The sequence below is a fragment of the Lepus europaeus genome, chromosome 18 (assembly GCF_033115175.1).
Source record: "Lepus europaeus isolate LE1 chromosome 18, mLepTim1.pri, whole genome shotgun sequence".
In the NCBI taxonomy this organism is placed as follows: Eukaryota; Metazoa; Chordata; class Mammalia; order Lagomorpha; family Leporidae; genus Lepus; species Lepus europaeus.
Window position 1 is genome coordinate 33,094,195 of NC_084844.1, and position 25,222 is coordinate 33,119,416.

Sequence of the window (25,222 nt, forward strand, 5' to 3'; positions counted from 1 at the left end):
TTCCATGAACAGACTGGACTTTTTGCCCAGTGATTCTTGAGGATACTAAAGTGAAAATTTCCATTATTCCCTCTACATCCCAAGCCAAGGATTCTCCAGAGAGGACCAAACCACAGGGATCCTTGAGAAGAGACACCTGGATAGCTATGAGTGGAAAGATTTAACTAGCAACTCAGTGAAATAACACTTCCCTTGGTTCCCAAGACAAAACAGCACAAGGAGCACTCTTCCTCCAGCTGTGTTCAATGAGTCAATAAAAAGGCTAAAGCTATTATCACAGGAAGTTTGGAAAGCCTCGATCCTATATAAAACAGATGTAAGTGTTCCAAACCGTGATTAAATGAAGTGTCAGCTCCATCTCGGTTTGCTGTCTCATGATGCCATCCACTTGGGTACTCACCATCATCTCCCTGAGCAGCTTCCTAGGAGGCAGCAGGGCTGTTTTAATTGCCCTTGCCTGCCTTTAAGTGCCCACCAGTGCCTGGCACACTGTTGATCCTCAGTGATCTGATAAATCTAGTTGAACACAAAAGGGCAAGGGACCCCAGCTTAAAGCCTTTTCCACATAAAGTCTTAGAGCATGAGAAGAAATGTTCTAAACCTCTCTTTTCTTTTGGGTAGCACAGGGACCCAAATCTGTGGCCACTGCCTTTGGCCTGGCTTCCCGAGCCTTACCCAAGATGCTTTCAGGGGCCGTTTCCATCCTGCAGTCAGTCTGGTGCTGTCCAGCCTCCCTTCTCCATGGCACTGAGACACCGACCACACCAACATCCACCACCCCTCCCCTCCCTCTCCAGCCAGCCCAATTCCGAAGTGCACATCTGGAGAAGCAGTGCTTTAAAAAACCATCATCACAGGGAACTGATGAAGCTCCAGAGGTATTAAGCAATCCATCATAACATTTGTGACCGGTTAACTTTAATTTGTCAAAATAAATCTGCAGAATTTTGCATGTTAGTAATACAGTGCTGGTATTGACAGTAAAATCATCTGCTTACATAGAAACCTTCATTTAGGAGCACACCTTAGGAGGGAAATGGGTACACAATGAAAGGCAAACGCAGGCCGAGCAGCAAGCCCTAGAGCACAGCAGGCTGGATGTCAGAGTTAGGATAATCTAATACAACTGTTCAGCTGCCACTCTGATAAAGGGGAAGCTCTCAACCAGGTGACAACCAGGAGGGAACAACAGACTCTGCCTTTTCGTACAGTGGTGGCCGTCGTGCCTTCAACACCTGGTTGAATCAGTTCATCAGCATCAAAACTCAATTGCAGTTCCCAGACATGGAGAATTTCACCACAGCCGATTTGCCCCCTTTTCAGTGACCCGCCCTCACCCCATCCTGCCAGCAACTCTCTCCCTCCCAAAAGAAGACACAATGTGGCTTTATTATTGCAGACAAGCTTCTCGAGTGAATAAAGAATGCATACAAAATAGCATTTTAACTGAAGTCATACAATGAAGTCTCACTCCTGTTTATTATACAATGAATTGATAAAACAATCATTTCTAGTATATATCTTTTTTTTTTCCTTGTTTTAATTACTAATACTTTCAGGGTTCTGACGACCACACTCCAGCCTGGAGTTAGGGCCCATACCTGCCCCCACTGAGGACTGCTCTTTGGACCACTGTGGAGGAAGCCCAGGCTGTTCAACTCATGGCAGACGGTGGCTGTCAGCCCACAGAGAAAGACAGGTCCCAGCAGGCAGAGTCAGAACCTATTCCAAGGTCTGCATGCTAGGAAACGTGGGCCTCCTTGCAATATGGCCACTGCCCTCCCAATCCAGGCCTCAGCAGGCCATTCTTGGGCCTTCTCTACATGGGTCCTTCCAGTAGTCCACACACAATGCTCTACATATTAAAAACAAACCATTTTGTACTGTGGATAAGAACAGTTGTAACAAAGTCATAGCTACATATTTTTCTCTACATTTTGTTTATTGAGACAAACTAATTAAAAGGCACAAACATAGGGCATGTTTACATGGACATTATAACAAACATATACATTAAAAGTGTAGGAATGTGTTGCCTTCCTGCTAAACAGAAAGTTCCTAAGCTTTTATATATACAAAAGTTGTACAATTTAATGTCCTAAAGTACAAAAGATCATTTATAAAATTATTTTACACTAAGTACTATTTATTTATTTATTTATTTACTATGTAGTTCAACCCCCTAGAACTGTTTTGTATAATGACACACAGATACCTGTCCCTGATGTAGAAAGTCTGCCTCAGATGCAAGGTATTTTGATGCTTGAACTGACACAGTGGGGTATAAACGGAAGTCATCCAGTTTGATAGTCCTGCAAACATTCTGCAAGATTAACACAACTAATTTCCATTTCTCTGAACTGCAAGATTAAAAGATGAATAAAAACCAAAAATATATTGCAACTTAAAAAAAATCATAGCATCTTGGTTTTAGTTAACTTTTTTTTCCCAAGCATAATGCTTTAAAAAAATATTAAGTGTGGCATGATGGTGTAGAGTATCTGTTTCCCTAGCTTTTGGTTTCTACTTTATGTACAGAGATAAAACATCCTGCTAAGAAATAAAAAGCACATGTCTCAACATGCACAATCATTGCTGGGTTTCTACAGGGAGTGCAGACAGCTGTCTCCCTGAAAACACCACAAAGCTGATACAAGTGTTTTCTCAAAGAAAAAAAAAAGTGATGTCCATATTTACAAAGTTGAACCAATCTGCACAATACATGATTAATAAATGGAAGGAGAATTTTTTTAAAAAACGATACACTCTGCTTGTTCTGAAGGGGCATACTACCTAGTTAGTGGTTAGAATAAAAACTGTATACAATTTAATATAAGACATCAACTCTAATGAGCAACTAACACCTCTGTTCCTGTTGTAACATCAACAGGTTCTGATTGGGAGAGAGGGGGGCATCACATCCCAGTGCCTCCAGCGTCTTCCAATTTAAAGCAGTATATTTGAACTGTTCCAAAGTACTCCTTGGCTCCTCAACAGGAATCTCACTGGCCTCCATTTTTTTAGGAGCCTGCCTGTCCGCAAACTTGACTTCTCCTTTGTCAGCTGCGGCTTTTTTCTTTTTTCTTTCTTTTTTTTTTTTTTTTTTTACCAAAACACAATTTGTATATTTTATTTTTTGTTTTTTAAATTTTTTTAAAAAGTCAACTACAGTGCTATATTCCATCAGGATTAATATGCTGAGTAATATTTACATCTCCAAATATCAGGTCACAATCCCTATTATATGTTGAAGTTAGAATGATAAATTATCATATGCTTTGCATATCAGAGCTGGTATCACCTTTCCCATAGGGAATGCTGCCTGAAATTAACATATTCCCAAAGGTAAAATGCATATTCTCTGAAATGCATTTTATTATGACAATGCATGTATTTACTTATAAAAACAATAGACAAAGACAATTCTACACTAGCTCTCAATCTGTGGATTTAGAATTTCAGGTTAAAATCAGCCATCCACTTTGTAGAGGGAGAAGAGCTCTGCTAGTGTTTAGAATAAAATGATTTTTTGGGATTAGAAACAGTAATGCTGTTTTATTTTGAAGTGGGTTTTGCCTTTTTATGACTGGTTTTAATTCTGGCATTTCATCTTGCCAACTAATATTCTGTTTAAGCAATGCTGTCAGCTAAAAGGAATTTCTGATGAAACTAAAGTGGTCCAGTGATAAGTTACATGTACACCCTACTTTGAACAATCCCAGCCAAATTGGAGAAAAATGCTACTACACTCTTATTAACTAATGGAATAAAACCTTCCAATTTCATGGTTTACTTTTTGCTTTAATCAACTAAGAGCAGGTTGCTGGTAAATATTTACTTTAACCCATATTTTGACTTTATAATACTGTTTACCAAGGCGGTGATGTAGGCAAAGCTTGGGGCAAGAAAGGCATGCTCTCTACAGGCCTCATTGCTATATTGAGAGGGGCGGCTAAGGTCATAGGTGTGGGCAGGTTCATTGGAGATGTGATTGTGACAGGATGTGCTATATTCACTGGGGCAGTGACGGGGGTGGGGAGGTTGACTGGGGTGGTGAGCGTTAAAGGAGAGGTCATGGATAATGGACTGGTTATAGTTACAGGATGCCCGATGTTCATTGGGCTGGTTATGTTAACTGCACTTGAAACATTTACTGGACTTCTCATGCTCATTGCAGCTGCTACTGTGACTGGGTTTGACATAGTCCCAGATGACACAGAGGATGTTATATTGAATGGAGTAGTGAGAGTCACAGGTGTCGTAGCAGCCGTGGAGGTTTGGCACAGGTTAGCAGCTTCTAAAATGAGAAGACAAAAGGGCCTTTAGACTCTAAAAAACAGTGAACAAAATTCACAAACAGTTTCTGAATCGCCTTCTTTTAATTAAAGCGGACAAACATTTAACAAATCAAATTACAGTTTTCTCTAAGCAGTCAACAGAAAGTAGTCGTCTCAGCACAAGTCTGGGTACCAGGGATCCCAGTGGATGAATCTCATTTCTGATGCTGTGTCTCCTGCAAAGTGACTTGTTTAACCTTACACTTTTGGTTTCAAGTTCAGATTTATTTACCTACCTTATAGCGATGTTGGAAGATCAGTTAGCTTCTGCAAGGCACTCTGGGGGCAGAGATACCAAGTAGGGCTAAGTGTTCTCATTACCACTTCATGCAGTTCCTGTGAGTTCTAAAGACTTTCCTAGGAAGAGTCAACTACCAGCTGGCCAGGCAAAAAGAGCTTGTTTACACAGAGCTGGGCCAGCAGTTACACAGTAACAGATCATCAGAAAAGTCTTCTCACAAGGCACACAGTAACTAGCAGAGAGGAGGTGTGCACTCAGTAATATGTATCGTCAAGATTTTTAGAGGTGAAGCCACATTCTGTTATGGTTTTAAAAATATATAATTAGGGAATGACAAACAAGTTCTTTTAGTATCAACTGTTTATTTTAATCTCAGTACAGTAGTTCTAGTTAAATAATCTTGTTTTTTTTCCATTTATGTTTCTTAATTATACTTAGAAAATATTACTAAGTAGATTTACATTCTCTAATTCACTCCAATATCCACTTTTCTAATATTCACATAATCACCTACTTTTCACTGTTTAAAAATTATTTATTTGAAAGGGTGAAAGAGAAAAAAAGAAAAGTTTCTGTCTGTTGGTTCATGGCCCAAAGGCCCACAACAGCTGGGGCTGGCTAAAGCCAGGACATTGGAACTCAATCTGGTCTCCCACATAGGTGGCAGGGACCCAACTATGTGAGCCATCACCTGCTGCCTCCCAGAATATGTACTAGCAGGAATGGATCAGAAGTGGAGTTGTGGGTGAACATTTTGGTGCAGTGGTTAAGCTGCTGCTTGGGATGTCCACATCCCATATCTAAATGCTAGTTTGAGTTCTAGCTATTCTGCTTCTCATCCAATTTCCTGCTCTTGCATCCTGAGAGGTAACAGACTATGGTTCAAGTGTTTGGGCCTCTGCTACCCACATGAGGGACCCAGACGGAGTTTTTGGTTTTTGGTTTAGTGGGTTAAGCTGCAACCTGCAATGCTGGGATCATGTACCGGCATGGTTCAAGTCCTGGCTGCTCCACTTCCAATCCAGCTCCCTGCTAATGCACCTGGGAAAGCAACGGAAGATGGCTGAAGTGCTTGGGCCCCTGCATCCACATGGGAGACCCAGATGAAACTCTGAAGATCTCTCTCTCTCTCCTCCCTCCCCTCCCTCCTTTCTTTGTAATTCTGCCTTTCAAATACATAAACAAATCTCTTAAAAAAAAAAAAAAAGATGTCTTAATCCCATATCTTGGAATACCCAGGTTCAATATTCAGCTCTGACTTTTTTTTTTTTTTTTTAAGATTTATTTATGTATTTAAAGAGTAGAGTTACAGAGAGAGGGAAGGAAGAGAGAGAGAAAGAGACCTTCTATCCGCTGGTTCACTCCACAAATGGCCACAATGGCTAGAACTGAGCCAATCAGAAGCCAGGAGCCAGGAGCTTCCTTGGGGTCTCCCACATGGGTAGAGGTGCTCAAGTAGTACCTGGGGCATCTTCTGCTGCTTCCCAGGTACATTAGCAGGGAGCTGGATTGGAAGTGGAGCAGCCAGGACTCAAACTGGTGCCCATACGGGATGCTGGTCCCTCAGGTAAAGGCTTTACCTGCTACACCACAGCGCCAGTCCCTCAGCTCTAGCTCTTGACTCCAGGTTTCCACTAATACAGATCTTGGGTGTCAGTAGTGATGGCTCAAATGATTGAACCCCTACCACTCACGTGGGAGACCTGGCTTAAGTTCCTACCTTTGGCCAGGCTGGTCGCAGCCTCTGTGGGCATCTGGAGAGTGAAACAGTAAATAGGAGCATTCTGTCCATTTTCCTCTTTCTCACCCCCCCTCCCTCCCTTCTGAACTCTTCTCTCTCTAAAATAAATTAAGGAAAAAAAAAAAAAAACCTCCCTCAAAGATGACACCTCTCCCCTACCAATCTACCCCCTCAACAAAATTCAGCACCATCTGCTGGTGTGCCAAAAAATGACAGCAAAGAGATGGAGCAGTTGGGCTGGCTGTGACTTGGCTGTCAAAACACAGAAATGCATTTGAAACTAAAGCTGAAGGTCTGCACCTGGTCCACAAGAAGTCAAATCCCTGACACTTGAGTTATTAGTAGCTCTTTCTTGATCAATATGATGTAATTTTGTCATACTCTGCACTATGGATTCCCAAACCTGGCTCGTGACCAAAATCATCTATCTAGGGAATTTTTTTAAAAAAAAAGATTTATTTAGGGCATAGCAGGTAAAGCCACCACCTGCAGTGTCGGAATCCCATATGGGCGCCAGTTCAAGTCTTGGCTCCACTTCCAACCCAGCTTTCTGCTATGGCCTGGGAAAGCAGTGAGGATGGCCCAAGCCCTTGGACCCCTGTACCTACGTGGGAGACCCCAAAGAAGCTCCTGGCTCCTGGCTACAGGTCAGCCCAGCTCCAGCCGTTGTGGCTGTTTGGGGAGTGAACCAGTGGATGGAAGACCTCTCTCTCTCTGTGTCCGCCTCTGCATCTCTATAACTCTGCCTTTCAAAATAAATAAATAAATCTTTTATTTTATTTATTTATTTGAGTGGTATAGTTAGAGAGAGAAAGGGTGGGAGCGACAGAGCGAGAGAGCGAGAGATCTTCCACTTGCAGGTTCACTCCCCAAATGGCTATAATGGTCAGAGCTGGGGCGATCTGAAGCCAGGAGCCAGGAGGCTGTTCTGGGTCTCTCTCGTGGATGCAGGGGCCCAAGCACTTGGCTATCCTCTGCTGTTTTCCCAGGAGCATTAGCAGGGAGTTAGCTTGGAAGTGAAGCAGCCAGGAAGAGCAGCAGTAACCAGGCCTTTAACTGGTGCCCATATGGGATGCCAACTACGTAGGGGGTAGCTTTACCTGCTATGTCACAGTCCCAGTCCCAGGAATTTTGCTAAAAAATGGATTCCCAGGAAATTCACTATTGCAATTTAGATGGAACCTGAAAATCTGTATTTTTTAAAAGCTCCTTCCATAATGACCTGATTGACATCCAGATTTGGGGACTTAAAAATATGGCTTTATTTAGGCCTAACACTTAAAAGGACACTGCTGCTTCCGGTTTAGGTTTTTACGTCAGTGGTCTCCAATTCCCCCAAATGTGACATTTACTGACATGAATACAGAGTTTTCTAACATCAGTGGTCATTTCCAGAGAGATTCATGCTACAAATGGAAATACAATAGCATTCTGTCTCATTGAGGTCAGAAGATGAGCTGAACAATCAAGTCTTATTGTGCAAGCAAACTGAAACACAATACGGAATAGAAGCGCGCAGAGAGAAAGAGAACCAGCACACTTTTAGGTAAGGGTAGCATTGCTAAGGATATTTTCTTATTCTCCCCAAAAGAAACAGCTTTCTTTTCTTTTCTTTCTTTCTTTCTTTTTTTTTTTTTTTTTTTTTTTTTTTTTTTGGACAGGCAGAGTTAGACAGTGAGAGAGAGAGACACAGAGAGAAAGGTATTCCTTTTTTCGTTGGTTCACCCCACAAGTGGCCACTACAGCCGGCGCACTGCACCGATCCAAAGCCAGGAGCCAGGTGCTTCTCCCAGTCTCCCATGCAGATGCAGGGGCCAAGCACTTGGGCCATCCTCCACTGCCCTCCCGGGCCACAGCAGAGAGCTGGACTGGAAGAGGAGCAACCGGGACAGAATCCAGCGCCCCGACCGGGACTAGAACCCAGGGTGTCGGCGCAGCAGGCAGAGGACTAGCCTAGTGAGCCGCAGCGCCAGTCAAAGCAGCTTTCATTCTCTTCCCATCTCTCACCCTTTTACTACGTGCTTTTACTACAACTTGAACAATTTTACTCTTTCTCTAAGTTAAATATCTTTCAAAACATACTTTAAACCCACTATAAAATTATCATAATACTATTTTTTTTGGTTCCTACTTCCAGCCACCGTCTTTCCCCATTCTCCACTCCTTCTCCCACCACAAAACATGTTATCAAGATAATGACACATCTTGTGCAAGATAGGGACAAGCAGCACCTGAGGAAGGGACGGAGAGCCTATCTGGACTCTCCCTCCAATGCCAGAAGCTATATGAAAAAGGAGGTTAGTCCTTGTTTCTCTGTCCAAGCACGGGATTCTTGGAAGGAAATCTGAGGAAGGGAATAGCCACACCACTTTACACGAAAGCAAAGGATGGAAGAAACTACACAGCCCAGTAATTATACACAGAGGAGCCTATCTGTAGAGCAGTCTTTAGAATTTAAAATGAAACAGTAAGACATGGCAGAGGTAAAGGAGGCGAGAAAGAATCCAGGAATTTGTCCTGTCCTGTAGCTGGTGGTACAGTGACAAGCTTATTTACTTGAAATGGCTGTACAATAGTACAGAAATCAGAGCCTGCATTATGGCATAGTGGCTAAAGCTGCCGTCTGCAATGCTGGCACCATATATGGGCACTTGCTCATGTCCTGGCTGCTCCACTTCCAATCCAGCTCTCTGCTAATGGCCTGGGAAAGCAGCGGAAGATGGCCCAAATATTTGGGCCTCTGTCACACATGTGGGAGACCTGGAAGAAACTCCTGGCTCCTGGCTCCTGGCTCAGGCCTGGCCCAGCCCTGGCTGTTGTGGCTGTCTGGGGAGTGAATCAGTGGATGATGGAAGATCTTTGTCTTTCCTCTCTCTGTAACTCGACTTTCAAATAAAAACAAACAAACAAACAAAGTCCAGAAGCCAAAGCCACAACTAATAAATTGAAAAGTAAATTGAACTGACACTAATTCTTTATAAGATACACATAAAGAAAAGCAAACCACCCTTAACTGTAGTAACAATTCCAGTACAGTCTCTAAGAGCAGAAGTACAGACATGTTAAGCTAAAGCCAGTCCTCAGTGATATGACTGAAGGAGATTAAGGAAGAGACTAAGAGAAAAGACATAAGAACTAAAGTCTGAAACATATAATAGACAGTATGCTGCAGAAAGAACAGAAAATAGCACAGCTCTAAGAAAATGAACTCATGGATACTCCAGGTTATTTCATCATCTCTACATGTGGGAATACTTACAAAAGAGTTAATAATGCACGAAGGTTGACATCAAAATGAACATAAAAATGAAACTGAGAATAGCAAAGGACAATATTTGACTCTAAATTTGTAACAAAAAAGTAAATCCAAAGAAAGAACTGACGAGAAGAACTGATAATTTTCATTTGCTAGTAATAAAAACATATCTGGAAGTTCTGTTGACAATAACTGAACTTTCCCAGCATACAGTATTGACATGCTTCCATACAGCTAGACTCCCTTAACTACGGTTTCTCTTCTTTGATCACTTGGCATACCAAATGAAAACGCTGTTGAAGCCGTATTTTGAACACTGGAAGCCCCATCTTACCTTTTTTCCTTGCTTTGACAGCTTCTTCCCACAGCCTCAGTGTCTCCACCTGCTTCCCTGGCCAGCTCGTCACATGTTGCTGCTGTTGCTGCTGCTGCTGCTGCTGCTGCTGCTGCTGCTTCTGGCTGCTGGTCTCTTCACTCATACATGCTATTCCAAAGACAAACCAGAAACACTACATTTACCTTGAAAAAGTGCGGCCGTTTTTAAAAACTTAAGATTCTTCATGCCTCTGTAATTTTTAATCATCTAATTTTTTTTTAAGTTTATTTATTTGAAAGGTAGAGCAAAAATGAGAGATCACACTTCGATCCACAGGTTCACTCTCCAAATGCCTGCAACAGCCAGGACTAGGCCAGGTTGAAGCCATGGGTCTCCCACATGGGTGGCAAGGACCCAACTACTTGATCACCACTTGTTGCTTCCTATGGTGAGTATTAGCAGGAAGCTGGATTGGAAACAGAGCTGGCACTCAAACCCAGGCACTCTGCTATGGCATGTGGGTGTCCCAAGCAGCAGCTTAACCCACTGCACCAAGAGAGCTCTCACTATAGTGCATTGTTTTTGTAGCTTGTGGCTATATTGATCAAAATAACTAAGTAAGTTAAAAAGTCTAGAAAACTAGGGAAAACCAATACAAAATAGAGAAGAATTATTTGCCACCTTGACAAGCAATTGTTTTTAAATATGGAAGTTGAGTAATAGTAGTATGGACTAATCAGTGTTCATCAAAATATAATTTGCTTACTTAAGCACAATGACATACACGAAAAATAATTTTTTATAAAGTACAATATGGCAGATAATATGCACAGTGTACTTACAAAGAAATGAAAATGGATGAGATTAAAACATATTAAGATTTCTTTCCCATTCACTTTTGGCCACATGTTTTTTGTGTAATTTTATGTTTCTGCTATATAAAGTACATGTACAATAGAATACAGAATTGGGAAAACACTTTGTTCTAGCAGTTAGGGTAATCTTAAAAGAAAAAGCCTAGGTAAATCCAAGTATCAAATTTTATCCACAAATCTCTGAAATCACTCTGTCTTCAAGCAATGCATTTAAACCTTCAATCAGATATGCTAACCCATTCCTCCACAGATTTGAGTTTGAAAAGCAAACTTATATTAACCTTTTAAGGTTACTATTAAAGACATGTTACTAATACAATCAACAGTTAGGAGACACCTGAGAATCTTCCTAACTTTAAATAAAAACAATGAGATTGCCTAGCATAAGATGCAACTTCCTAGTGTGTTTTCTACTGCTTCAATTCTAACACACTAGAGCTTTTTATTCAAACCCTATGCAGGAAGAGACACACTGAAAGACAGCTGTGGGGAAACTCTGCTCTTTTAATATGGGCAGTATCAGTTGACAAGCCCAGGACAGAAGACAAAATCAGTGGAGAGCTTATCAACACTGTAAACATGCATGGAAAGCACAGCTCCAACATTCATATGCTCTCTCCATTGATGCCTGTTTGTACATTCTGGTAACAGGAGGAAACATATAAGAGGGACATTAATATAGTCTTGACAGACAGTGAAAGTATTTCTGAAACTAGAAAATCTGAAGCATCACCTACCTTTACTGATGCCTTGTTTGCATGTATTGCAGTTGATACTTTGGCTCTGCCCGTGTGTCTTTAAGTGGCTGGTGATATATGCTGCACTCAGGAGCTTCCCACAGATGTTACATGATACCTTGCCTTCATGGCGCACCATGTGTGTCCGCAGTCTGTCTTTGGTGGCAAAGGCAGCAGTGCACGTCTGCATGAGGGAGGAAAACTTTTTTTTAATATAGACTATCCTGTTCTACTCATTTAAAAGTACGTTATATTCTATGCATTATCCTATCCACATCAGCAAGTTGGCTGCACTAATTTTAATTGCATGTGTTACCTAGAATCGTAGTTATCATAAAACACTTGATAAATTTCAGATCCTTCCATTTTGGGGGAAGAAAATACATCAACACAGAGTTGTGAAACGATGTGAGCTTTAGAGTCAGTTAAACCTGAATTTTAACTGTGTTTCAGAATTTATCAAACGGTGTAATGTTAAGCAAGTTACCTAGCCTATCTGAATTTGATTCTTCATTTGTAAAATGGAGATAACATCTATCAAAAAGTTATTGGTGGACTAATGGCCTGGCACACATAGCACACACTCATTTAATGACACTAGCTCCCTTCCTCCAATTGGATTTTTCTTAGAATTCAAATCATTTCCTTAATAAAATCAGTCATTAACAAACAACTGAAAGGAGCACTAAAAGACTTCCAGCAACAAACTACAACTACAAATACTCATTTGATTTACTAAATTCTTAACTTTTTCATTATCACAGTTATGTCAAATAAAATCATTAACCTGAACAGAGTTTCAAACAAGTAGGAAAAGGATCCAATTTGGTTACTAGCAGACAAAAATCTAGTAAATGATAACATTTGGGAGAAAAACTCAAAGTTTCTCCTATTACAGTTCAAGCAACCTTAACCATCAACCCACAAATGAATTTAATGCCCTTCATTCCTTTATTCATTTCAAATATATAACAAGACTACATTTTTTTCTTCTTTTAACAAAAAGTGCTGTTGCCCAAGGAAAGGGAAGCGTAGTTTAACAAAAACAACACCTACTTTTAAATGATCTTGCCTTACAGAAACAGAAGCTGTCATTTATATTTTAGAAAACTAGAATTCAAGTGGACCACATTTACTCAAGTTGGTGATTTTAAAGCTATCCAAGAACAGTGAGATCTGACTGGCTTAGACCTTCTGGATAATCTGCATTAACTGCTACACTAAGGATAAGTCATTTTAACTCTTACTTGGCATTTGAAGGGTCTTTCTGTTGAATGGACATGTTTTACGTGACAGCTTAAGTGGTCAGGCCTGTGAAAGAGAGTTTCAAGAGAAGATGTAATGGCACACACACATAGAGAAATGCTACTTATTTGATGTTTACATGCTTGGCAGATTAGGGAGGGGGCATTTTAAAGAAAGCTAGCAAATTAGCAACTCCCCCTCCCCCCAGTGCAAGCCTCCTTACCTCTCTTAGCATCAACAAAAGTCTTAGTCCTTTACCTGTTAATTTTCTCTCCTAGTCAACATCAAATCATATTAGATCTTGATTCTTTACAATCAGAAAATACCCAAAGTTTTAGGACTAATACTTGCCAGAAACAGCTAATTTAACTCTAAAAACTTTTAAAAATGAAAACTAGTGAAATATTAGTGCTTACATAAAAATGGAAAAACATTCTCCTAAAAGTTTTCTTAAGAATATCCAAGGTCATCCCAACTTTCAGGAAATACACTTCTTTGATTTGCACAGCAAACCCCATGTCTCGTGTGCAAATGAATTGGAAACTGGTGGTTTTGCAGTGATAAGATGTAGTGCCAAATGAAGGCCTGAGTCCACCAAAGCACTTCTTAAGTAACAGGGTAGTCACTATGTCACTACTTGTCAATCACACCAAACTGGAGTTAGACCTGGAGGCATATTTCTTTATCACTGATCTCCTCTACTAACACAGGCCTGCCTACAATCTCGTAAACCTTCTCCATCACACAGAGCCAAAACTGCAATTCATGGATACTATAAACAGAAAAAGAAAAGCAAGATACAATACCTCGAGAAGCCTTTCCCACAAACACTGCAAGTGTAGGGTTTGGTGATGCCTCCTTCGTGAGACCTCACGTGGTAAGTCATCCGGTCCTTCCTCTTGAAGCGCTGATTACAAGTAGGACACTCAAAGGGCTTTTCGTCCGAGTGGGAGAGCTTGTGCCGATTGAGGTGGTACACATCTCGGAAGGCCTTTCCACACATCTCACAAGCATGGTTCTTCTTGACGGGCTTACTGGGTTTCTTGACAGACTGGGTCACAGGCATAGCTGTGGTGCTGGCACTGCTACTGGGGTTGGTGCCCGAGGAAGATGTAGTGACTGTCGATAAGATGCCTGCAATGGTTGAGACCAGCGAAGTTCGGCTGCTGTCCCCAGCGATGGTGGAGATCAGGGGAACCACCGTGGTGGGGGTTTTCTTTGGCCGGGACACCAACTTGATCCCTGTGTGGCAGGACTCGTGGCGCCTCAGGTGATAGCTGTCCCTGAAAGCTTTACTGCAGTAAGTGCACACAAATGAAGTTTTGGGTTTTTCTTTTTTAATCCCAATGGCATCTTTTAATGTTTCTGGTGCAGCCTGAGGTTTCTGAGTTATTGGTATCGGAAGCAATGGTTTCTGATCAGGGGGCTCCACAGCAGAGCTCAGGAGAGGCAGCAAGCTGTTCTGTGCTGCCTGCTGTTGGTGATGGGAGGCTTCATGGGCCTAAAACCAAACATTGACACTTCAGAAATGCAGCCTCTCACAATGACCTTTAAAATTCAACACAGTCCAGGCAACAGAGACCAGAAGAAACAAAGAGCCTGTAAGCTCTTCTCTGCAGCAGAGACCCAGCAGCCACCTAGTTAGTTACTCTTAGAGCTAATACAGAGCACTGAAACAGCACTGCACAGATACAAAACTTGGGACTGAGTTGCTGACAGTATCTTGCCTTCAGACAGCTCACTAAACTACATAGTATCTTTGTTCATAAGGGACATACTAGCTGATGACATCAGTTTGCATTAGTCTGTCAGTGCTGAAACCAAGTTTAAATAACCTGTCAAAAAAATTACACTCCAGACTTAAGTATTTAACAGGACCTTACTGCAGCAACACACACACACACACAAGCATTCACTTATCTATTTCTGAGGAAGGGGGAAATACCATGTCTCTCCTTTTCCATCAGAAAAATCTTAGCGATTGAGAAAGGGGGCTGCTGCTAAGTGATGAAAGGAGTCCAGTTCTCTGAATATATATGCTAGCAGTTAAGTTTACTTTTAAAGTTTTCACATAACTCTACTAAACGAATCGGCTGAAACAAAACCTGCTATTAATTCAACCTGGAAAGCATCTGTGGAGGTAGCCCATAGCAAAACACCTGTCTATTGCTTCTCAGGTCATTTCCTTCCACTGAAGCCTGCATCCCTGCGCAATACCAGCTGTATAAGCCCTAAACTCTCAAAGACAGGCTCACAAGAGAAAAACAAATTGTAAGCCGTTAAATTCTATTCATGCTCATCTTCTACCAGCAGTTGCTGTTACAATGTGCTTCTCCACTCCAAAACTGGGGGCTGGACTGAAAGCCAAAATTCACCATCAGGTTCTTGTATTTATGAGCAGATACTCTTTTGATTTTGATTCTTTAAAAATTCTCTACACCTCCAAACTGATAATCATTTAGGAAATGGCAGAGGGAAAAATTCCTGAAATGGTTCTTCCTAATATGTTGCTCTTTACCAAGATGTTTGAAACTTGACATGAGCCCAGGCCCCTCTGCTTGAGTTTTATAATCTTAAAAGGATATGTGCACTCAGAGGTAAAGGCTTCAAGTATTTTAAGCATACAATGTCCTAGGAAGGGCCCATTCCATCATCTTAGGTACTTCAGACAGTTAGTTATCCTTCTCATGCATGCTATAATCACAGGTCCTCCAGCTCACTGATTAAGGAAAAAAGGAAACACACACACAGAGCTCTCCTTTGATGGGTCAGAACATCTACCACACATTGCTTCAAGTTTACTTGAAGGCAGCACAAAAGCTAAGCCTGGAACTAGTATGCCCCAAGTGATTAGCAGGTGCGCTACACAGAGTTAGCAGCTCCATTCAATTTACTAACTTTGATTTAATCACCATCTGAGTCTCAGAAGCACTCTCAGAAATGGTGTGACGAGTATCTTTTCTGGATTTAAAGCTCATATGAATTACAGTCCACTTTTAATCTCATTTGTGGAGCTCTTATAACTGTTGGCTTCTATCTACCCAGGTGACACCAGTAGAAACTTTATAGGATTTGGACTCTAATCTCACCCCTCGTCCAGGCTGGCAGTAGAATCCCCAAGTTTCTATACAGTACACAAAGAGTTAATAATTGAAGGTATCTCAATATACGATTTCAAAGGCTAACAGATCAGATAATAGGGAACGCAAATCTTCTAGACAAAGTTCAAACTTATAACGTTTTGAGGCATTTTCCAATTCCAAACAACCATTAGCGCAACGAAGTACTTAAAAGCACTTACTGCCATTTTACCAATTCTGATGTCTGTGGCAATATAAGTATTTCCACAGCATTGCTGAAGCTCACTCTCACACGAGGGGGTGAAATGCTGGAGAACCACTATTGAAATCACTCTCCAAGGATTCCTAGGGTCCCCACACTTCTACATGAAGCCTTCTAAGAGGGGGACTGGATTTTCCCAACTTATTCTCTGGGGGAAGAGACAATAAAATAACAACCACAACCTCCCTTTAGTTAAATGGTTTATTTTAAAAATGTAACTTCTGAGTAGACTTTTATATGACTAGCACCATCAAATCAAAGTTTTAATTTTATCTCCCATCTCTTTCAACTGCAAGACATTTTAACCTTGCTCAAACTTTTCTTTTCCTAGGGCTGGCAAAAAAACCAAAACAGAAATGTTATTTCATCACCCAGGGTGGTAGGATGTGGCACCATGAAATCTCCAGCGCCAGAGGGTAAAAGATTTTGTACTGAAACAAATTAGCATCGGTGAGTCATATCTTGAATGTCCTGTTAGGAGAATCATCCATCAAATATTTTAACAGCTATGGCTTTCACTTTCCACCAGGTTATCAGGAAAGCAAGCAGTACTAAATTGCTTTAAAATATAAGTTCAACAGGATGCTCCAGGAAACAAATACAAGTGTTTAACACTCCATTTCCCCGATGGGAGTTACTTAAAACTGGAACTAAGCCTATTCATACCTTTCCACAGAAAAGACCAAAATATCCTCTTTACCCACTCACCCTCTCCTTGGCTCTAAGTTACAAGTTTTCCAACAATTTTCAGTGCACACATTTCCAAAGCCCATGGAAAAATATTAGCTTTAACACTTTTCCACCAGATGAATAAAGGACTTTAATTAGCTGAAAAAATTAAATAATATAAAATCTAATTAAAATCTGAATCAGTAAATGCTTGGCGTTTGTTTTATCCAAGGAAAGAATAATTAATAGTAGTAACAAAAATTCCAAAAGATTTTCCAAGTAGCTTTCCAAAGATGAATTACAGGTTTTTCCTTTACAGAAAGAACTCTTGCTTTCTTCAGTCTCCATTAAGTTTATAGATACCAGGCTTAAAATGTTTTTTATCACTCCTGAATCTACAACGGGCCATTTTAAAGTTGTTGTTTTTTTCCCCCCAGAAAAGGCATTTGCCACCTTTACGCTAACTGGATGGTAGATAATTATGTTATCATTTTTTCCAATGAATTCTTAAATTGATTTATCACACTGTTATCAAGCTCACCAAAGCACAATGAAACAATACTAGTTCAGAATGACAAAAGGGGAATGAGTTCCATAATTCTGAGTATTTTCAATTTTAAGAAGCTTGAATACTTCCACAACTACTTAAAAAATCACATTGCCCATATTTGAAAGAACTTATGTCTTAACACAATAAAGCAGATCTACACAATAGGCATCGTTTGAAACCTTCGATTCCCTACACTAAGTCCACCGGGATGGGTCCAGGGGCCGGGAGGACATTCTTCTGAAAATTCTGCATCCGTTCCTGGATAGCTCCGAAAGGTCTCGAGCGCCCGGCTACGCGTTTGGGATTTGGCGAAGTATTCCAAGAAGGAAAATAACTCAGAGGCGGGAAGAACGCACTTAGAAGTGACGAGCTTCCTAACCTCCTCGGGTTCCCAAGTTTCCCTGTGAGCTCATCGCTGCTGCCCACTAAATGCTTCGTCTGCAAACAGAAACGAAGCAGGAGAAAGTAGGTCCCAGCCGAGTCTCTCCAAGAGGGGGGTCCCCCACCGAAAGTGAGTTGGCAAGAGGATCGCCGCCGGCGTTATCAACCGCGGCCGCTTTTAAGTTTCTTGCAAAAAAGCGCACTCCAACACCCCGGCGAGTGACTCATCTGGGGGCTTTGTAAGCGGACTTTGTTTGCGCTCTCCACTTCGCGTCGCCCCATCGGCCGGCCGCAGGCAGCGTCCGCCCGGAGCGCAGCCCCCCGCCCGGCGCGGCGCGGCGGCCGGGGGATTCCCCGGGCTGAATGGGCCGGCGGGAGAGCTGGACAGAGCGAGAGGTGTCAGCTGCCAGGGCTCGGCTGCGGCTCGCGAGAGGAACACTGGGGCCCCGGCGAGAAAGTTTGGGGAGGGGAGGTACGCTCACGACACCCCCGCCTCAAGAGCACAGACACGAGGGGGGCGGCGGGCAGGGGGAGTGGCGGGCAGCCCGGGGAGTCCCGCTATTCGCCTGGACGTGCCAGGGGGTTAGAAAGTCAACACACACACGCACACACACAAAAAGAGAGGGAGCCGAGGGGACAGGGAGCGAGAGCCAAAGACGGACCAAGTGCATGTCGGGGGGCCCTCGGCAGGCCCGGGGGACCCCCTCACCCCAGCGCGCGGGCCCGGGCCCGGCGCGCAGTGGCCGAGCAGCCGCGCTATCCAGCAGCCCGGCGCCCTCCTTTCTCTGGGCTGCGGGCTGGTGACAGCGATCGGCCTCCTCCCTTCCCCTTCAGGGCGGGAGGGAAGGGTGTGTATGCGTGTGTTACTGTGTGCTGGGGGGGCTCCGGGGTTCACCCCGAGGCCTGCTCGCTCCCCCGCACCCCGTGAGGCCGCCTCCTATCACCTCAGCAGCCCTGCTCCGCCGGGGCGGGCGGGCGGAAAAACAAAGGGGGATTAAGGCCGGGCCGGAGAGCGGAGCCGGGAGGGAGGGGAGGAGGAGCGCCCGCCCGCCCGCCCGCCAGCCCGGGGCCCGGCCCCCCTGTCCCCCCCGTGCCCCCCCGGGGGGGCCCCCAGTACCTGGAACAGGAACGCGGTCCAGTTGGCCTCCATGGCTGCGGCGGCCGACCCCCCTCCTCCCCACTCCCCCCGCTCGGGGAGCCTCCTCAGCCGGAGGAGGCGACAACAAAGCGGCGGCGGCGGCGGCGGCGGCAGCGGCAGCGGCGGCTCCTCAACATGGCAGCGCCGAGCGCGGCCACTTCCGGTAACCTCCGGGACGCACCACCGCGGCGGCGAGCGCGGGCGGGGGGGGAGCCCCGGCCCGGCCGCCGCCGCCCCCAGCTGCCCGGACCCCCGGTGCGCGTCCGCGCCGCCGGCCCGCCGCCTCAGAGCTCAGCCAGTGCCCGCCGGCGGTGGGGTCAGGGCCCCCGCGGGGGGGCTGGGGTGGGGCCGGGGGCGGGGATGGGGCGCGGCGTCCCCCCCCGCGGGGGTGTGTGGTGCTGCGGTCCGTGGCTCAGGCAGCTGGAGCAGGGGGAGCTCAGGAGAGAAGATGGAGGACACCAGGGTCTGGCGCTGGCCCTCTGGGCACAGCTGGGCCGTCTCTCGTGACTCAGACACGGTGCCCGGCAGCGCCGCGCCCCTAGCAGCCCCTCAGCGGAGGGCACAAGCCATGGAGGTCACCCGATTCTTCAGTCCCGCATGTACAGCCTAGCCCCCACCTCGAAAGTGGGGGAAGCCCCGCGGACTTGCGGTGTTTCTCCCCTTAGGCGTTTCTTTTCTGGTCCGCCAAGCCCTGCGAACTCTCGCTGCGCGAGGTCATCTCCCTCTGAGTAGCCTTTCCATCGCCGGCAGGGAATCCCACTGGGGTGCAGCCTCAGATCCTCCCAGGGTGGAGGGAAGCACTTCCCACGCACAGACATGTCATTACTGGGTTATTCTTGGGTGAAGGGCTGGGCTTCCCCACCCTCCCCTTCACTCCAGATATGATGTGAAATTCTACCCCAAACCCCTCCTCTCCCACCAACAAAATAAAAACAAGTGAGAAAATATAGCCATGAAATTATTTTAGTCCTTGAGTACAGTCTGCTTCCTTCTTCAGCCCCCTCCCGCCAATAAAAAATGGAACTTCTGGTTGGACAGCGTCAGGAGATGTCACTGAGGTGACCCCAGCCTCTGTCTGCAGTTCCAAGTCTTCCACGTAGGCGTCACTGCTACTGGAACTTTGTAGAAGAGCCTGTGTGATGATGTCCTGAACGTTTTCTATCCTTTCCTCACACAGAAGTAGCTACTGGGAATATCAGAGACAAGCTATTATTAAACAAGTGTCTCCAGTCCAAGAAATGAGGGGGCAGGATATATCAGTTATAGTCTTAGGAACTTTAGCTTTAAAAAAAATTCCTCAGATGGCTGCATTATTTCAAGACTTCCAACATCTTTAACATCTTTCAAAACCAACTCTTATCATCCCCTCCATTCATTCCCCTCCACACAGGTCACCACCTCCAACTTCCTCCAGCGATACACAGTAAAATCTGAAGAGGTACAGTGCTTGGACAGTCTGTGCTTCTTTTCTGTCCCCTACACAATGTTCCCCCCACCTCCCCCTCTTTCCTTCCCTCAGTCACCAGAATGAAGGGGCTGGAATCGTTGATCTGGTTCCTTTTAGAGAGCCGATGCCCCATTGGATACTGCCCGGAGACCTTGGGGATCAATGAGAAGCTCTGCAGTTTGGATCAGTAGCAGAAGCAGGTAACACCAGGGAACCGGTCAGCCTAAGACACAGGAGGGGACAGAAAATGATGAAGACTTTCTGATGCACATTCTTCAGCTAAACTACTATGGAGGTCCCCCTGTCTCCTCTAAATGTCCATTAGTTTCTTTTAGAAACAAAAACAAAATGGCTCAGGAAGCTGAAGTGTGTACGAGGGTACGTCATACTTCAAAAAGTTCATGGAAGATGGAATTAAAAGATGTTTATTGGGGCACAAAAATTTGAAACCATATACAGCTTTTGGTAACATGCATCTTCCAGGAACTTTTGGAAGTACCTTTATATACACATGCACACTGAAGAGGGAAACAAAATGCAAATCTAAGGCGTAATCTTTGCTCTTGCTGACTTTGGATACTGCATGTCTTTTTATTCTCATGGGTAACACTGTCTCTGCTGCTCCCCTGCCTTAACATATTCGCTCCAGGGTCTCTGTGATGCATTCCCTCAGGTTTCTTCCTCCCTCTACATCCTCCCATTAGCTGATATCTTCCAAACTATGGTGAAAAGGAAACTTTAGGAGTACAAAAACTAATACATAATGAATACCATTATTGCTGGACTCTCTTAAAACTTCTTACCCTGAGACCTAGTAATACGTTCCTCAAGCTTTCTCATAGCACTTCTGGGAAGAGGTTTCCCGGCTAACAGGAAACAGAGGTCAAGGAAAAGCAGTCCAGTTCTCATTACTGAAGAACTGGGATTCAGAAGCATCACCTTTCTTGAGGAAAATGGCAATTTTATCTCTACTAATAAGACAAAACCACAATTCTGACTGTTCTCCAAATTCTCTCAAAAAGAAAAAAAATTGACAATCTTTTAAACTCAGATGAAACTTCAAACATCTAGAAGGGAAACATCAAAAAAGTTTGGAACAAGTACTCAGAAACAATCAGGTCTGCCCCAGGAATACAATGAAGTAAGACCAAAGATTCCATCCCTAGAAACAGCATCATCTCTGCCTTTAGAACAATGAGTATCTTTAGCCACAAACTAAACAAGCTCCTCCTCAGGCCAGCTTCTACACATAGACCACACTCTGGTATCCAGTCAAAAGACTACAAATGTCTGGACAGTAAGTTCATTTTGGTCACTGTAAGCAATTTCCAGTCACTCAATCAATAATGCTGCCATCAGGCTTGATAAACATCCAGTATCTAAACAAAAAATATGGTGGACCCACATCCATCCAAACAAGTCAGATCTCCAACTCACCCTGTTCAGATTTCTCTCTCTTCCTGCTCAAACTCAAGTTATATGACTTGTCACCTTTTAGGACCTTAATTTCCTTATCTGGAAAATAAGAGTAAAACCTCACTGGGGTGACCTGTGGACTAAATGAGAAATGTATGTAAAATGCTTAGAGCATTTCCTAAATATAACAGGGGCTAAGTAAATACTTTTATTATTGATTTTGAGTGGCTCTAAATTAACTTTAGAGCTGAGAACTTAGCACAGCAGCTCTGAGTCAGTTAACATCCTTCACTTCTCAAAGTGAAAGGTTTTCTCTCATCTTTGTTAAAGAGCCCTAAGGTAAATGGCCAAAGGGCTAATGACATGGCAAAGGAAGACAATTAAGAGTTGTTTTTCTAGGGGTCACTGCTGTGCTGGCATCCCATATGCATGCTGGTTCAAGTCCCAGCTGCCCCACTTCCGATCCAGCTCTCTGCCACGGCCTGGGAAAGCAGTAGAAGATGGCCCACGTCCTTGGGCCCCTGCACCCATATGGGAGAACTGAAGAAGCTCTAGGCTCCTGGCTTCTGATCAGCCCAGCTCCAGCCTTTGTGGCCATGTGGGGAGTGAACCAGTGGATGGAAGACCTTTGTCTCTCTTCTTTTGTAACTCTACCTTTCAAATAAATACATAAATCTTAAAAAAAAAAAAAAAAGGCACTTTAAGAATGGCATATATAAGCTGGCGCCGTGGCTTAACAGGCTAATCCTCCACCTTGCGGCGCCAGCACACCGGGTTCTAGTCCCGGTTGGGGTGCCGGATTCTATCCCGGTTGCCCCTCTTCCAGGCCAGCTCTCTGCTATGGCCCAAGTCCTTGGGCCCTGCACCCACATGGGAGACCAGGAGAAGCACCTGGCTCCTGGCTTTGGATCAGCACGGTGCGCCGGCCACAGCAGCCATTGGAGGGTGAACCAACAGTAAAAGGAAGACCTTTCTCTCTGTCTCTCTCTCTCTCTCACTATCCACTCTGCCTGTCAAAAAAAAAAAAAAAAAAAAAAAGAATGGCATATATGTTAAAGATAATTTTTTGCAAATGTTAGAAAGCAACTGGATCATTCCCTTCTTGGTTTGGAAAGGCTTTTTTTTTTTTTTTCCTTTACTTGGAGACAGAGAGAAAGGTCTTCCTTCCATTGGTTCACCCCCCAAGTGGCCGCCACAGCCGGCAAAGCTAGGTGCCAGGTGCTTCCTCCTCGTCTCCCATGTGGGTGCAGGGCCCAAGCACTTTGGGCCATCCTTGGAGAGGCTTTTAAAGTACTGTGAATACATTTAAGGAATTGGATTTATAGATTTAGGAACCTAGGAATGGAAAGTATCTCTGCTGTAGTTAAATACCTGTCCCCAGGTAAGACTTCTCAACAAACAAAAGATAAACCAAATTCAAAACTTTCAGTAGAGAATATCTAGTTAGAAGAAACTTGAAATCAGCAAGCTGATGTACTTCTTCATGCAGAAAAGCCAGAACTGACCATTCACAAATTTAATAAAAGCCAAGACTGTAGTATTTAAAATGACTAAAAAGCACTGACCAGAAAAGTTACTCTTCAACAGCAGCCTCAAAACACTGGGGAAGAGAAGGAAGCTTACTCTTATCAGACCAAAGTCAGCACCACATTCTCCCCCCTCCCCAAAACACACCCCAGCTTCTGTGGCAGGAAAGCAGAAGTAATTGCCTCCCTTTCTACCTCTTCCCTACAACCCCCCATCCCCCACCCCACCCCCACGAGCAAAATAACCACACTACAGGCTTAAAGCCACTTATCTGTGGTTCATGAGGTCAAAAGTTGGGTTTGCACTTCAATTTTGCTACCTGAAGTGTCATCACTAGTTACTTCTCTTTTGAACTCGCAAGGTAAGGAAGGGAAAATAGATTTCTTTTTTCTTGAGTATCTATTTATGTTCATTAACAGCTAGAACAAAGCCATAGGGAACAAAGGGGCAGGGAACAGATCTACCTATTTTCCTAGTAGACACTGAACTCAACTGGCAATTGAAGATTCACTCCAAAAAGAAGTCCATAGTCACATTATCATCTCAACTCTTTTTGAAAGAAGCTAGCACAAATCAATGCTAGACCTACCAGTTTCATCTATAAAGTATGTAGAAATATTTTCATTTTATAACTCTTGAGTGACTGACAAAGAATAATATCCAACAAATAGCAAGGAAAATAACAGAGTAGAAGCAGGAAAGCAACTAAGGTCAAAAATACACCAAGTAAGAAATCCAATACAACTAGAAAACATACCCTCTGGCACCAGCATTTCTCCTTTGGACACCTGTTCCTCATTGCCCTCAGATGCCCCAGGAATGGCTGAGCTTAAACAGTTGATACTTAACAGGTCACACAAACTTGGTGGGACCAAGCTGAGGTTGAGCCTCAGTTACATCACATGCATAGTCAAAAACATACATCCACACTACTCTGGTACAGAACTGAATTTGGTGGCTAGTTTCCAGTCCAAATACATTCCACTGGTTAAGAGGGCTGTAAAGACACTAAAACTAAAAATGCTATTTCTGTACAAAAAACAAAATTTACTGATTGTTATAATGCTTATCCAAATGTCCTTGTGAAGAACAGGAAGGCTATATAAACACAAATATGAAATATTCTTTACCCAAATTCCAACAGAAATATCTCTTCAGTTTCTTCACTGGGCCAATTTAATTTTCAACTGAGGGTTCCCCCATTCTTGGCAGAGGAACAGGGAATGAGACAGGTGTTGAGGAACCTACACAGTATATGTCCCCCAGATGAGGAAAGTGAGCAACAGTAACCTAAGACAGAGATGTGACATCACAAGGCTAGCCAGAGTAAGCTTTGGAAAGGCTTGTTCATTCTAGAAAGCAATGCCAACAGAAGGCACCACAAAGCCGTGACAGCTCTAAGATATGGCTAACACTGTGAGATGGAATTAGCTTTTTTTTTTTTTTTTTTCTGACAGGCAGAGTGGACAGTGAGAGACAGAGAGAAAGGTGGAATTAGCTCTTTTAAAAATGTTTGTTGACCTTGAGAAGTTTCTGAACTAGAAGCCGCCTAGTTCTACATCCAGGCATCCAGTGTATGCATAAGAGTAGGTGAAAGGGTCTGGTGAGCTCGCTGTTAAAAGTTCCACATTGGGACAAACACTATAGTCAGCATTTGCTTTGTGAATAATACATCAAGCTCACTTGCTGTTCACAACTGCCCGAACCACTTCACCCTCAGTTGCCTGACCACTGGCAGCAAGCTCTCTGCTAGGTCTGAAGGAACAAGATCAGAATTCCTAGAGGGCAGGATAGATTTTGACCTGATGAACTTACTAAGGTAAGGTACACAGAGAAGAATCTAGCCCCCTTTGAAGTACCTTGGTCTCTAAGCACACAAGGCTCTACTCAACTAGCAGACAGAAGTTAATTAGCCCTCTATCCCCAGGGCCTGACCCTGCCCTCTGCTTTTTGTTTTACTGACCTTACATAAGTCCCACCCCTTCATCATCCAGCTGTTTTATT

At 43.7% G+C, this 25,222-nt stretch overlaps 1 protein-coding gene across 3 annotated transcripts; it reads right to left on the minus strand.

Annotated features, from left to right (window-relative positions):
* Positions 1 to 1,435: 1,435 nt before the first annotated feature.
* On the minus strand, positions 1,436 to 18,945 carry VEZF1 (vascular endothelial zinc finger 1). Of its 3 annotated transcripts, none has more exons than XM_062215617.1 (6): positions 18,808 to 18,945; positions 13,555 to 14,249; positions 12,751 to 12,814; positions 11,504 to 11,705; positions 9,910 to 10,059; positions 1,436 to 4,297 (listed from the first exon to the last, which is right to left on the minus strand). In XM_062215617.1, the coding sequence occupies exons 1-6, from the start codon at positions 18,838 to 18,840 to the stop codon at positions 3,870 to 3,872; spliced, it is 1,572 nt and encodes a 523-aa protein (XP_062071601.1). In that variant the 5' UTR covers positions 18,841 to 18,945; the 3' UTR covers positions 1,436 to 3,869. The 3 variants fall into 3 exon arrangements, with proteins under 3 accessions (XP_062071601.1, XP_062071602.1, XP_062071603.1); XM_062215618.1 differs by having other exon boundaries at positions 11,504 to 11,687; positions 18,808 to 18,944; XM_062215619.1 differs by lacking the exon at positions 18,808 to 18,945 and adding an exon at positions 16,050 to 16,508.
* Positions 18,946 to 25,222: the final 6,277 nt, after the last annotated feature.

Bases quoted from the DNA above. Each gene is read 5' to 3' on its own strand.
- VEZF1 (XM_062215617.1), bottom strand. From the start codon at position 18,840: ATGGAGGCCAACTGGACCGCGTTCCTGTTCCAG. The intron at 14,250-18,807 runs GTACTGGGGGCC...GTTTGGTTTTAG, and splicing joins GGACCGCGTTCCTGTTCCAG to GCCCATGAAGCCTCCCATCA. The intron at 10,060-11,503 runs GTAGGTGATGCT...TCTTTGGAATAG, and splicing joins CAAACAAGGCATCAGTAAAG to CATGTATGAGTGAAGAGACC.